The sequence below is a fragment of the Physeter macrocephalus genome, chromosome 20 (genome assembly GCF_002837175.3).
Source record: "Physeter macrocephalus isolate SW-GA chromosome 20, ASM283717v5, whole genome shotgun sequence".
In the NCBI taxonomy this organism is placed as follows: Eukaryota; Metazoa; Chordata; class Mammalia; order Artiodactyla; family Physeteridae; genus Physeter; species Physeter macrocephalus.
The window spans coordinates 108,556,599-108,570,673 of NC_041233.1; the positions used below are offsets into that span (position 1 = coordinate 108,556,599).

Genomic DNA, 14,075 nt, shown 5'->3' on the forward strand with positions numbered 1-14,075 from the left:
GCGGTATGAAAAGGTATATGAAATCTATTATACTTTAAAAAAGAGGGCGTCCCTGGTGGCACAGTGGTTGAGAGTCCGCCTGCCAATGCAGGGGACACGGGTTCGAGCCCTGGTCTGGGAAGATCCCACATGCCGCGGAGCCACTAGGCCCGTGAGCCACAACTACTGAGCCTGCGCGTCTGGAGCCTGTGCTCCGCAACAAGAGAGGCCGCGATAGTGAGAGGCCGGCGCACCGCAATGAAGAGTAGCCCCCGCTCGCCGCAACTAGAGAAAGCCCTCGCACAGAAGCGAAGACCCAACACACCCCCAAATAAATAAATAAATAAATAAATAAATTTGTAAAAAAAAAAAGAGAAGAAATACCAGTCATTCTCAAAGAGAACACATCTTCCAGGACTTTCCATGCTTGTTTTCCTGTCAAGCCTAATTCAAATTTTGGGACTTCTATTTGTAGGTTCATTTTTTCGCCCATATGCTGATGCGAATTTATGTACGAAAGTGTTGACCTGTATGTCAGTCACATCTGGAAGTTTTGGGGGGCTTTGCACATTACTGATATTTTTAATGGTGTCAGGTGAACAGCTCTATCCTGGTAACAGGATATAATCACTAAGACAAAATGCTATATTCTCAAGAGAGAAAAGGATTTCTTCACAACTCAGTATTTCTTGCTCAATATAATCAACTCCAGTCATCAGTCAAAATATCCTTAGGACAGAAGCTAATAAAATACTGTGCATTTACCCATCTCTAAGCTCACCTTTAAACTCTCTTCACACCACAGAATGAAGGACAAAATTAATGAAAGAGAAAAACAAGTCCTTTGATTATTAAAATCCTCACTACAGTACAAATACTGCAGATTTCAAAAGAACCTTGGAGATATTTAAGCCAACTGCATACTACAGATGAGTAGCCTGACACCCGGATGAGGTGAAATGATATGCCTAAAAGTCACACAGGAGAGCTAGAAGAGAAAAACACATTTTTTTTTTCTTTTTCCAAACAAGCAAACAGGATTTTTCACATGTTAATCAAAAAGAACCAAGATCATCAGATTAGGAAGAAATGAGGAATAAAAAGTATGTTACACATAGATTTTAAGGACTAGTCAATCCACTGCCCCCCACCCCTGAAAAAACAAAAAATTCTCCAAATATACGGACATATATCCATCAAGATGCTTACCCTTAAAATATTAGAATCTTGGAAAATTCAATTTTAGAATCTTGGAAAATTCAATTTACAAATACATTATTAATTGCATTGTTATAATGAAATTAGTTCATTAAACGTGAAGACACCAAACAGCACCAATACCAGAAAGTTAAGAAAGTAAATACACTATTACTTAAAATAATATATAATTTCTGATTGGGACAGAAATGACCTATAGCCACTAGCAAAACTATTTAAACTACTGTCTGACATAAAGGCAATATTTAAAGACTAGTATATGCCCTTTTCCCGCGGATAGGCCTCTGGCTAGGTATCCCAGCCATGGGTCAACATGAAAAATATTATTAAATGTCTTTTTAAAATTGCTCAACCTTGAACCATGATACTGCATAACCCCAATTTTGCCAATATAAGCCAATGGCAGCATTTTTGGTATCCTAACTGTTCCTACCTGTCCCAATTAAAACAAAACAACTCCCTTATTAAGCACTAGACTGAATGCAGCTATGAAGCAGCAGCAAGGTATTTATAAATGGGCTACTGACGGTGTATCAAAATGCTACTATGGAAAATAGAGCAGCAAATACTCTAATAAGAGCACATTATTCCACATGGAATCCCAAATTATTCTTATCTCTAGTTCCTTAAATTCTTGGAAGCCTAGAGATGACCAAGTGTATGTATAAATGGGGCCAGGAAGAGAGAAGCTCTGAATGGTATAGTGTTCATATTTTAAATTATCCAAGATAATCTGAATGCTTACAGAGAACTCCAACTATATCTAAATTTTTTTTAAGCACATAGACTAAAATGCTAGCAAAACTTTGGTGTTTACCCCAAAATTAGCATTGCATTTTCAGTGAAAAGGAAATAGCATGGTTTGTGAAGTTATTATCGTGTTCACACCACCCTTCCCTACTCCCTGCGCCTTTCACCAGGTGATCTGAAGACTACCTGGCTTAAAATATTTGGTAATTCAGTGCAGAAAATTAAGGTCACAGACAAAGTACAACAACTTTTAATACACCATTAATACTAATGATTAAAAATTATTGCATAGTCTTATGCATTTACCCTAAAACATTTTCTGAAAGTAAATTCTGAAAGAATTATATAAAAGACAAATAACCCTTTAAAATGCAGATGGCCTTTACTACCTCGATCTTCTCTCCTTCTTTGTCTTTTCAGTACTTTTGTCCATCGTTTTCTCATTATCTCCCCTGCACTTTGGGCAATACCATTTCCCCTTTGGTTTATAGGTAAGTGAAACACATGAAAAGTGAAACCATTCAATTGGACACTGTTCATTGTCACATCCGATCATTTCCCCATAAGACACTTGGTTACATAAACAATATGTAGGTTCATTGGGATCTATTGCAAACTCAACAGGTGAAGCTTCCCTTTCCTGCTTGGCCTTGGAACGTTTCTTTTTCTTGGCTGACTTGGATTTCTTTTCTTTAGGTGGCTGATCATCACAGTCTTCAATCCCATTCGTCATGTGACACAGATCACGGCTTTCACTGGTTCGCTGTCGGCGGGGTCTTCTCGAAGATCGTTCTGGTTGGCTGGAATCCATCTTTGCTTTATCTGAGGCTCGCTCACTTTCAGCAGGATCTTGAAAACACTGTGAATGTAGCTCCATTTGCCTTGCCCGATTTTCCACCAATTCGAGCATCTGTGTGACAATCTGAATTTTTTCATCTCCCAGTTCTTGACTATTGATTAATGCTCTCTGCAGATGCTGCTGGAGGCGTTTTTTCTGGTTTGAATCATCTTCTTTCTTATATTTTTCATAGACATCATCAATTTCCTTTAATGTTTCTAAAAAAGGAAAAGAAAATATATGGTAGCACATATAACATTTTTCAAGTTAGTTATTTTTCACAGAATTGGTACAGTTAGAATGAACTCAAACCATAAAACCACACTCCTCCATAGTATGAATACATGAAAAACATTTCATTTCCCTTACAAAGACCACATAGTATCCAACATGAAAGTACATTTAGAGATAAACTAATAAAAAGAATGAACACAAAACTCTCTTAATCCTCATTAATCTATATTAGAAAGGATAAGAGATGTGTGGCTAATTATTAATCAAAAGTCTTTACTTGGGCAGGAACACTCGGTGCCACTTTAGGTTCACCCAGTGCCATATCACCTATACTTCAGGTAAACCCCAAAACTACCCTGTATATAAAATTTCCATGCTGGACTCCAGCCGTAAAACTTAAAAAGGTTCCAGGACTAGGCTAGATTACTGTCCAACTGTGTTTACAGGATTTACGGTTCAATCGATGACTTGCTACAGAACTCGAGAGAGACGCTATACCTTTACTTTCATATCATCCCCTGGACATTCTTAACAAAGCAGACACAAGTAACTCTTAGCTTCCCATCATATTAGCCTGAATGGCTCTTTTATTTCATCACATGGGAGAGTCTGAAAATCAAACTATTTCCGGAGCAGGTTTAGGTTCAGGTTCTGGCATCAACTGACTAAGCTACTAACAAAATTATAGTAAAGTCAGCATTGGATCACTGTGCTTTTGTAGATAACTCAGCCGTTGGTTCTCAGCTCTTTGAACTGCTGATTTATTTATTTATTTATTTATTATTTATTTATTTTTGCGGTACGCGGGCCTCTCACTGTCGTGGCCTCTCCGTTTGTGGAGCACAGGCCCCAGACGCGCAGGCCCAGCGGCCATGGCTCACGGGCCCAGCCGCTCCGTGGCACGTGGGATCTTCCCAGACCAGGGCATGAACCCGTGTCCCCTGCATCGGCAGGCGGACTCTCAACCACTGCGCCACCAGGGGAGCCCCTGAACTGCTGATTTAGATATTGTATAGCATGAGGACCCACTTACATCAATTAAAAATGGCCGAGTCATTAGAAGGCATACAAATATCTGAAAATATAGTTCCAGATGTCACCAAAATTTACATAGATGTCTTATTCAAATCTGTTCTGTTTCTCATCCTTATGAGATACAATGCTATCTGAAAGAGTTCTGTCTTAGTAAAGGTGGAGAAACAAAAATTAACTGGAATTTATCACACCCGATGCCATATCACTGTTCTATCTTCTAATATCACTGCTCTAACGACAACAGAAATGTTAGACGACCAAATACGTACACTGGGGGTGTCTGTGAGTAAGGTAACATAGAGCAAGTATTCAACACAACTTGTGAATTCGAGCCGCCCTGGAGGGTGTAGGTACTCTCACTTGGCAGACAACTATTTAACCCGGGATTCATGACAATGTGCTCCCACACATTTGAGGGTACTCATACCTGCAGAGCATATTTTTAAACAACGTTCACATCTAGCCCATTTGCCCAGCTACGTATGTAAGTGGATTTCTTAAGAACCCAATTTTCCTCCAGGAAAAATACGGAAATTATATATTTTCCCCTCAAACACACAAAATATGAGGTTTAAAAAATAAAAGCAAAACTTATTCCAAACATTCTGTATCGAATAATCAGGAATTAGACGCTAAATATATTATTTCATAGCAGCACATTGATATTATACATGAAGTAAAAATTCACATTTTTACGACACCTTAATTACCCGGTGAAATAACACTTACTGAGCCTCTTCCATGTGACTTTCTCAGTAATCCCCACAGCAATCCCATGAGAAAGCCACCACTTTTATATGTGAAGAAAATTAAGCTCAACAGGCATCAACCCCAGACTTTGCCATTATCTGTCAGTCTGGCTCTGCCCTTTAAGGACTTTCTACTCAGCTGCATGGAAGGCACTTAAAATTAAGTACGAAATTTTAGTTCAAAGGTTATTTACCTTTGAACTATGAACGAGGAATACTGGAACGAGAATACTGGAACAAAAATTGAGGTTCTGGGCTTCCCTGGTGGCGCAGTGGTTAAGAATCTGCCTGCCAATGCAGGGGACACGGGTTCGAGCCCTGGTCTGGGAGGATTCCCACATGCCGCGGAGCAACTAAGCCCGTGAGCCACAACTACTGGGCCTTTGCGTCTGGAGCCTGTGCTCCACAACGGGAGAGGCCGTGACATTGAGAGGCCCGCGCACCGCGGTGAAGAGTGGCCGCCGCTCGCCGCAACTGGAGAAAGCCCTGGCACAGAAATAAAGACCCAACACAGCCAAAAATAAGTAAATAAATAAATAAATTTTTTAAAAAAATTGAGGTTCTCTAATAACCATACCGCATAATAAATACTTCATTCAATTGTGAAATTGTTTTCTTCATTTCTCTATGTTTTTAAGGCTACTTTTGATGTTCTTCAGTAACTTCTGAAAGTGTCTCAAATAGGTAGGAAAGAAATTTCTTTGACTACCTATATAATTTATATCATCGAATTTTGCCATAAGTATTAAATCTAAAAACAGGAAATACTTAAGAACTAGCAAAGAAGCAAAAAACAAGAAAAACCAAGAACACACAAGTATATAAAGCTAACAGAAAACTGAAAGTTGAGCTTAGTAAGCATGTGCAGAGTAAAAACTAGATCACTGTTTTGTATTACTCTTCAAAAGAACTACAATTTTAATGGGGCTAAAATTTTTTTAAATCTCTCCATCTTTCAAGGCCTAATATTGTTTCTCATGTTACCAAAGCTACTTCTGTCAACTCCAGATGGTCAAGATGGCAGATTTCCCTGGAACAACTTGCCCCTCCCCAATTCAAATGAAAAAAAAATAGCTTAACTTTCGTGAAGGCAAACATGTCTTTAAAGAAATGTAAAAGCCTGCAAGCTTTACAAACTTCAGTTATGATTATTTGAAAAACTAAAAATGTTCAACATACAATTCTTAAGCACACATGTACAATATATAACACTTTTAGGTTACAATTCAGGTATGTGCTCCATGTTTATAGAAAATACCTTTGGAGAGCTTTTATTAAAAAAAAAAAAAAAACCGATTTAAATAATTTAAAAAAGAGCATGTGCACCTGCAGCAGCCAGGCTGTGGAGTCAAACATTCCCCACTTAATTGGACAAGTTACTTAAACTCCTTGTAAATTTTAATTTGTCTGCAAAATGAATTTTTACTGCATTGAGTTGTGAAGGTTAAATGAGATAACGTTCTGGACGTGGTGCAGTAACTGACACACAGTAAGTAATCGTATTAATTCGCTTCCCCCCCAACAGAGATCAGTCCTGTCAGTCATATGGGTTCAAAAGGCAGAAATAAATTATAGGTGAAAAAACACAGAGACACTTAAATGTTCTATCAGGCTACAGGCCCGAAAATATCACCCCAGAAATGCGTTCCTTAGACACTAAATCATAAAACAAGCGACGTGTCGAAAAACAGAGAATGGGTCCAAGAAGTTATCTTTTTAAAGTCCGTATGGCTGATTCCACATTATGTCCAAGGTCTGTTCCTTGATTCAGGGTTATTAAACCAAACGGCTCCCCATTTAAACTCTTCCCCTTGTAGTTACAGGCGAAAGGGCCACCAATGGTAAATAGTAAATAATACTCTCTGTAAGAAAAGCCGATTCCAGGGAATCAACCCTAGCTCCTTGGGTCTGACCACAAAGGGTGGCTTTTGCCTCCGCACTTAAACTTGGCGAAGTAGGGACCCAGGGGTTAAGAGACGCCAGGCGGTTGCCCAGTCAACTAACCCACATCCTCCAGGGGCCCGGAAGTGACGCAAGGCCCGGAACCTACGCGGTGCAGGGGCCAGCGACGATCACAGTAGCTGTGTCTTTGTCGTGATTGAGTGATTGGGAAAAAGTCGAAAAATGAAACAAACATGTCTCAAATCCCAACACTGACAACGATCAGGACGAGCTAATGTCCCGCACGGTCCCATCCCGAACAGCCAGTGCCGCCCAAGCCTTCCTGCAACCAGCCATTTTCCAGACGGGCGGGAGCGCGCGTCCGCGTCCCGCCCATGTCGTACGTCACGATCGCAGGCCCCGCCCCCAGCATAGGCTGGGGGTCCACCCCGCCACACACACCCCTCTCCCTTCCCCCGCGGGGACCCCTAGCCTTTTAACCATTTGGCTGAAAGAGCTGGGAAAGGCTGTGGCCCGGAACTTTCCCTGGGGCGGGAGAGGGAAAGCCTCCCCTATTCCCAAGCCGGGAGCCGGAGAGCCGAGGGAGGGACCTCCCCGGAGGCCGCCTTCGCAGCCCTCTCGCGCCCCCTCCCCCCTGCACGTTCCAATGCATCTGCTCTCAGGGGGTGGGGGCCCAAGGGGGGGTGGGGAAAGCCAGGCCCCTGAGGCCAGCGGGAGTCCGGCCGCGGCCGGCCGCTCACTCCCCACAGCCCCGCTCGGCTGCACGCTCCCCAGCCGGGGCAGGAGGGTCTGCGGCAACGGACAGGCGAGGGCCGGAACAAATGCTTGCTGCTTAAAATGGCTGATTCCTCTCCACACCAGCTGCAGCCGCTGGGTCTGCAGCGGGGGCTGACGAGCAGCCACCACCCTCACCCTCGAGACCCCCGAGAAGTCCTCGCCGACCGCAGCGGGGGAAGGGAGGGCCGCGAACCCGGTCTCCAGTCCCGTTCCCCCGTCCCACACACCAGACCCCCTCTGTGCAGTCGGGGAGACTGTCACAGGAGAAATGGAAAGTGGCACTTCTCCGGGCAGGCTCCGAGCGACCGTGCCCGGCGGCCAGCGGACCCGAGTGGGGGAGGACCTTAGCGGCAGCCCCGCGGCCCCTACCTTGATATTTGTTGTCCAGCTCTCGCAGCACGGACACGTTCCTCTGCATGTCGTGGGGCAGCGACTCCACGCACTCGAGGTAGTCCTGCACGTAGCAGGTGAGGAGCCGGCTCCGCTCCCCGGTCAGGAGCGCGGCCGACGAGTAGAGTTGCTGTTGCTGCTGCCCTAACATCCTGCTGCCGCCGCCGCCGCCGCCGCCTCCGCATCCAGCAGCCACACATGCAACAGCCACGGCCGCCGCGGCTCCTCTGCTCGGCAGCCCGGCGCCGCGGGGACACCGGCAGCCGCTCGAGAGGGCACAGCCGAGTCCCCCGATCTCTACTCCCCTCAAAAGAAGCCCTCACTCCCCGCCCCCGCGGTAACAAGCCCAGGGGCGGGGCGAGATCGGGGCTCCCTCCTTTTCCCCCTCCCTCCCCAGGACTAGAGCAGCGGGGATCCCCCCAGCGGAGCTGGAGCCGGGGTCCCGGGCGTTGACACTTCCTGTCCCCCTCGGAGTCACCAGATGCTACCAATGCCGTCTCGTACCTCGGATCCCCATGACAAGCCTCTCGCTGGCCCCTTTCCTCCCAATCACCCTCCGTGCCTGTCGGAGAGTCTCTCACTGGACCGCCCCCGCCCCTCCGGCTGCGGCCGCCTCTGCGCCTGCGCAGGACTCCCTCCTAATAAGGCCGGGGGCCCGCCCCTACCGCCCAGCCGAAGGGTTCGCATTCTCCCGCCTTCCCTCCGCCACCCGGGCGATTGGTCTGTCAACTCTTGGCCCGCGGGGAGGGTGCGGAGGGCGGCCAAACGGTAGGCTGCGTCCCGCCCCCTCTTAAAGGGGAAGCACTGTCAGGTCCGCCTCTTTGCTCAATGTCTGAATGGGACTTGAGAGGGCAGGTGGCTGACCCCTTCCTAACGTCCTTCCCACAGGGAGGGGGAAGCTTGGCCCAGCTCCCTCGGCCCGGTGTTACCGACTTTTTCCCCATCAGATGGATGTAGCGCGGCCCCTCGCGAGCCTTAAAAGGAGCAGCAGGCGGCCGCCTGACGCAGCGACCCGGAGGGAGTCCTGCGGGGACTACGCGGCGGGCGTGAGGCGAGCGCGGCTCCGGGCATGCGCGGCAGCTATGTGCCCGCCGGGCCGGCACCGCCCTCTGGCTGTGTCTTCCTCCCGCCGCGGCCTTCGGGCTCCCGGAGCACCGGGGCTGATCGCCGAGGTAGGCGGTGCCCTCGCGGCCCCCTGCGTTTCTTTCTCCCTTAGTCCGTCTGCTTTTTGAATCTCCCTCCTGGCTTCTGCGAGCTCCCGCCCTTTCGCAGACGCGGGGGTCTCCCGCCGCACCAGGACGTGCAGGTTTTGTCCACCCTAGGGCTCCTGAGGAATCGCGTTTAGTTTAGGTTCACTCTGCCCCATACCTGTTTGTCCGACAGACAACCTTTAAAAGAAAAAAAAAAAAAGTTTCCCCCCCGGGGATCAGAACGTTTAAACATTAAACATAGGCAAGGGCTTCCTGGCGGCGTGAGGGGCACCACCACCTTAACATCTACGTAAGACTGAAAACCACTGGGGGCCGGGGTCCAGGGCTGATGGAGACGAGAGGACAGACCGAATCAGGAATCAGGCCCACGTCCTCATCTACGTGACCGGCCGACAGGGTTTAATTCCTATCAGGGGTTAAATGAAATGCCAAGCAGAGGAGTTGATTTTAATTCCAGATGGACTCAGTGTATATAACAGCGTGTATTTTTCAAAGAAATGGGTGTAAAGAGAAAGAATACGCGGAGAATTTTAACGGAATGCCTATGTAAACAAGCACTGTTGTGAGTAGTACGTTTGAGTTAAAAAGAAAACGTGAGGGGGCCATAAATTGGGATTTCTCATATCCAATTGGTTTGCTGCGGTGGGGCACCTGTATGGTGACCTATGTAGGGCACTTTTGAAACAGCTGTTAAGAGTACGTAACCACTGACAGGGAAAGAGAAATCTAGACCTTGATCTAGAGGATATTTTAAATTTCAAACCGAAACAAAGCACTCTTGGAAATTTGAGTCTTGGGAACAAGATAATATTGCTCAGGACTCCGAGATTGTCTTGTATTATTATCCTGTGACACTTGGAGGTTTTGACCACTTGAATATTAAGTCAACCCAGGCAGTCCAGTGTCTTGTATTTCTGAGAACCGTCTAGGGATTTTCTTGTTGTCATTCTTTAAATCAGATTAAGCAGCCAGGTCTTGTCAAAAAAGTCACTGTTAAGAATTGAATTTTAATCACCTTTTACTTAAACCCTACTATTTTTGTTTACTCATAGATTTAAATCAGCTAGTTTTTATTGAAGGCCCCAAATAATGCAAGATGCCTTATTATTTACTGACTCAGATTAGACACAGAACGCTCATATGGATTTTATTCAGCCTGAGAAGTGGTCTGCAGGCAGATATAACACATGGTTAGAAACTAGAAGTGAGAAAAGGCAATGATTCATAATACCTAGAGCACTCCTTCCAGGAGCCATGAGCAGGATGAGGAAGGAAGGATGAGTATGGAAATGAGACCTTTTAGAGCATTATTTTGACCTTTCATAATTCTGTTGAACAGGCTGAAAGGAAGCAAAAAGTCTAAATAATGATTTTGCAGCTTGTGTTGATCTAAACCTATAAAGAACACTCTCATATGGTAATCTGTGTGTATGTGAATTGTCAGACATGTGCTTTTTTTGCTATATTAATTTATAAAAGTTAATCAAAGACTTACTCCTGCGGTACTTGTGAAAGCAGATTGTGTGAGAAGAGTAAAAAAAAAAAAAAAAATCACTGTACTCCCAAGACTCAGCCCTTTGGCTTTGGTTATTTATCATGTCCTTTTCTTTTTAGTAATCACTTAACTGGAAATTTGGGGCCTTTTCAAATTGGGTTCCTGTACCCTGCTACATGCAATATTTAAAAGTCCCCAATTCTCCACAATATAGAAGTTAATTGGTGATATTTAATTGTATGAATAAAGCAAAAAGGCATCTTATTTGCTCTTAAGTATATTTTCTGAAGTAACCTTAAAAAAGATAAGTAACTGACACCCCCAAATTAGTAGAACTATCTGAGGTTAACTTTAATTTCTAAATCAGTTACTGTGAGACATCCCTGGTAGAAATGTTTGAGAGATCTCTGGTAGGCCCTTATTTATACTGTAAGGGGAGGGGGGACCACTTCAAACTCTGATGGAAAACAAACTAGCAAGTAGTTCTGAAGGTTTCCTAAAGATACCTCCTGAGAAGATTCAGCTACTGCTTGAGTCAGGACAATTAAATTTGAAGTCCTTTTTTTCTTTTTAATATTTTTTAAAACTTTATTATGGAAAATTTCAAGCACACACAAAAGTAGAGGTAATAGTACAATAAATCCTAATATACCATTCACCCAGCTTGAACATTTATCAATATATGGTCCTTAATATTTCACTCCCTTATCCCCGCTGGATTATTATCATTTTCTCTGTACTTTAAATACGAACGGATAAGAGAGAACTTTTAAAAAACATCCACAATACCATTATCCCATCCAAAAATTATCTTACTGTCATTTAATATCCAGACAATTGAAATTTCCCTATTGTCTCATTAATATTATTTTACACTTGGTGTGTTCAACAGGATCTAAACAAATTCCACACTGCATTTGGTTAGTGAGGTCTTTTCTAAACTAGTAAAAGGCAGTTAATTCCCTATTTAATTCAGGGAAGCAGATAGCAATGTTTTTTCTAAGGAAGATATTTGGATTATTAAAAAGCACTGTTCAAAATGTAGGGAAATTCAAGAAAATCACTTTAAACAAAATCCTCATATTGAAAGGTCACCAATTGATAGCCCACTGTAGAAATGTAATTATACCTAATGCAAATAAATAAATCCTTTAAAAATCTAGGCATTTGCTTTAGAGTGTAATTTGTTCTAGAAGGTCCAAGTGAAGCATTTTGAATTGTACTGAAAAAACCTGAAACTTTAAATCAGTTCATTAGTACAATAGGCGACAGCAATAACCACAAATACTAACAGTCTACATCTCCACTGAGCTCAGTTTTAAAGCATTTTTGATTGCTTTATTGCATAAGTAGTACACCTTAATTGTAGAAAAAAATAAAGCAAAAAAGAAGACATATAAAATCACTAAAAACTGGAACAAAGTCTTCTTGGTATCTAAGTTTACTCCCAAGATGATTCCATTTTAGTTTTTTGTTTTAAGGAAACACTTTGTCTAGGACTAAAGGACAAAGATAAGAAAATACCAGATTCTCGAGACGGAACATTGCTAATATGAGTACTGTTAGCCTGTACATTTAGTTTATGAGGTAGGCAGCGCAGATGGTGTATACAATCAATCATACTGTGGGTTATAGTACTGTGCAGCAATTAGAATGACCACTAACAGCAAAAGAGGATCCTAAACCTTTTAATGAAGGTACTGTGAATGATTGTGTCTATAGTCATAGAATTTTCAGTATGATAAAATGTCATTCCCATAACCAAGAAGAAGAGCAAACACGTATTATCCACTTTGGTTATCCCAGAGAGAAAAATAACACGTATGGTATACTTTGCATATTGCTGACCAGAAAAACATTCAATTTTCCCTGGATGGTTACCATAGTTACATGAGCCGTTTATAACATCAAGAGGAGGAACTAGGTCACAGTATTAAAGGAGTTTGAATTATGCAATTATGTTTCCTAAAAGCAGGGGAAAGGGTTTAAAATTTAGGGAAGAGAGATTTATACTAATGTTCAAAATTGAAATTCTAGTCTAATTTTGCTGGTGAAACAATAAATCTGTCTAAAATTAAATGGTTGATATTGTAGGTGTAAATAGTTTAACCTGTACAAATAACGTAATAGCTTGATCCATAAGTGTGATAAAAGAGATGCCAGCACATTCTGTCCTTGCCGATACCCCTTTATCTTAGTGAGCTACCTTACCTTAAAATGTTTTTGTAGATAATCAATAAACCCAACAATAGCCTAGAATCTTGGAGTAGCCAAAACATGTAAACTGAAGCTTTGACCTCTTACCTTTGCAAGTTTGAGATTAAAGCTTGGTACAATGCCTGTCATATGCTACTCTTAATTTGTTGTAGAGATTTTCCTATTAATTTCATCAAAGGGACAGAGAAGGGTGGTAAAGAGGGAAGGTGTTGAAAGCCATGTTAGCATAGACTTCATCCTCTTTAAATTATGTGTGTGTGGTTTTTTTTACTAAGAACCTCAAAAAAGATAATTTTATTCAAGAACTGTGTCTGTTGTATCAGAACCCTGCACAGTGCTGAATAAATAGAGGTTGGATGAAGGAAAAGCAAAGAAGGGGCTTCCCTGATGGCACGGTGGTTAAGAATCCACCTGCCAATGCAGGGGACACATGCATCATTTTAAATTGTACTGAAAAAACCTGAAACTTTAAATCAATTCATTAGTACAATAGGCGACAACAAGATCCCACATGCCGCGGAGCAACTATGCCCGTGCACCACAACTACTGAGCCTGCGCTCTAGCACCCACGAGCCACAGCTACTGAGCCTGCACGCCACAACTACTGAAGCCTGCGCACCTAGAGGCCGTGCTCCACAACAAGAGAAGCCACCGCAATGAGAAGCCCGCGCAGCACAACGAAGAGTAGCCCCCACTCGCTGCAACTAGAGAAAGCCCGTGCGCAGCAACGAAGACCCACCGCAGCCAAAAAAATAAATAAACAATATAATAAATATTTATTTAAATAAATAAATTTATTTTTTAAAAAAAGAAAAGCAAAGAAAAAACTTCATCTTAAGGTTGCACAATTTCAGATGGTCATTTTTAATCTTCTGATCACTATAGACTCATGGACTTTGTATAGCTCAAACTAATCTTAGTTCAGTGATTTCCCTCAAAGGAAGAGAGAGCAGGCAACAGGCAACCTCACTGAGTAGCTGGATGAGCCACTGCTGCTGATGTTAATTCATCATAACCATCATGTCTGTAGGGAAGGATGGGGAAGAGGTTGAGAATCCCTATCATAACTCACCTCTAGACCAATTTTTTTTACAGGTGATAATATGGGGACCCAGAGAAGTTCAGTAACTTGCCCAGGGTCACACAGCAATTCATGAAATAAGTGTACACTTAAAAATTTAAGAGTAGGGCTTCCCTGGTGGCGCAGTGGTTGAGAGTCCGCCTGCCGATGCAGGGGACACGGGTTCGTGCCCCGGTCCGGGAGGACCCCACGTGCCGC

The 14,075-nt window shown here is 43.4% G+C and overlaps 1 protein-coding gene across 2 annotated transcripts; it reads right to left on the reverse strand.

Moving 5' to 3' along the window:
* Window positions 1-1,001: 1,001 nt before the first annotated feature.
* Window positions 1,002-8,456, reverse strand: ING2 (inhibitor of growth family member 2). Of its 2 annotated transcripts, none has more exons than XM_007101216.3 (2): window positions 7,852-8,253; window positions 1,002-3,003 (listed from the first exon to the last, which is right to left on the reverse strand). In XM_007101216.3, exons 1-2 carry the CDS (start codon window positions 8,021-8,023, stop codon window positions 2,333-2,335), a joined length of 843 nt encoding a protein of 280 aa, XP_007101278.1. In that variant the 5' UTR covers window positions 8,024-8,253; the 3' UTR covers window positions 1,002-2,332. The 2 variants fall into 2 exon arrangements, with proteins under 2 accessions (XP_007101278.1, XP_028337476.1); XM_028481675.1 differs by lacking the exon at window positions 7,852-8,253 and adding an exon at window positions 8,377-8,456 and having other exon boundaries at window positions 1,386-3,003.
* Between the last annotated feature and the right edge of the window lie 5,619 nt (window positions 8,457-14,075).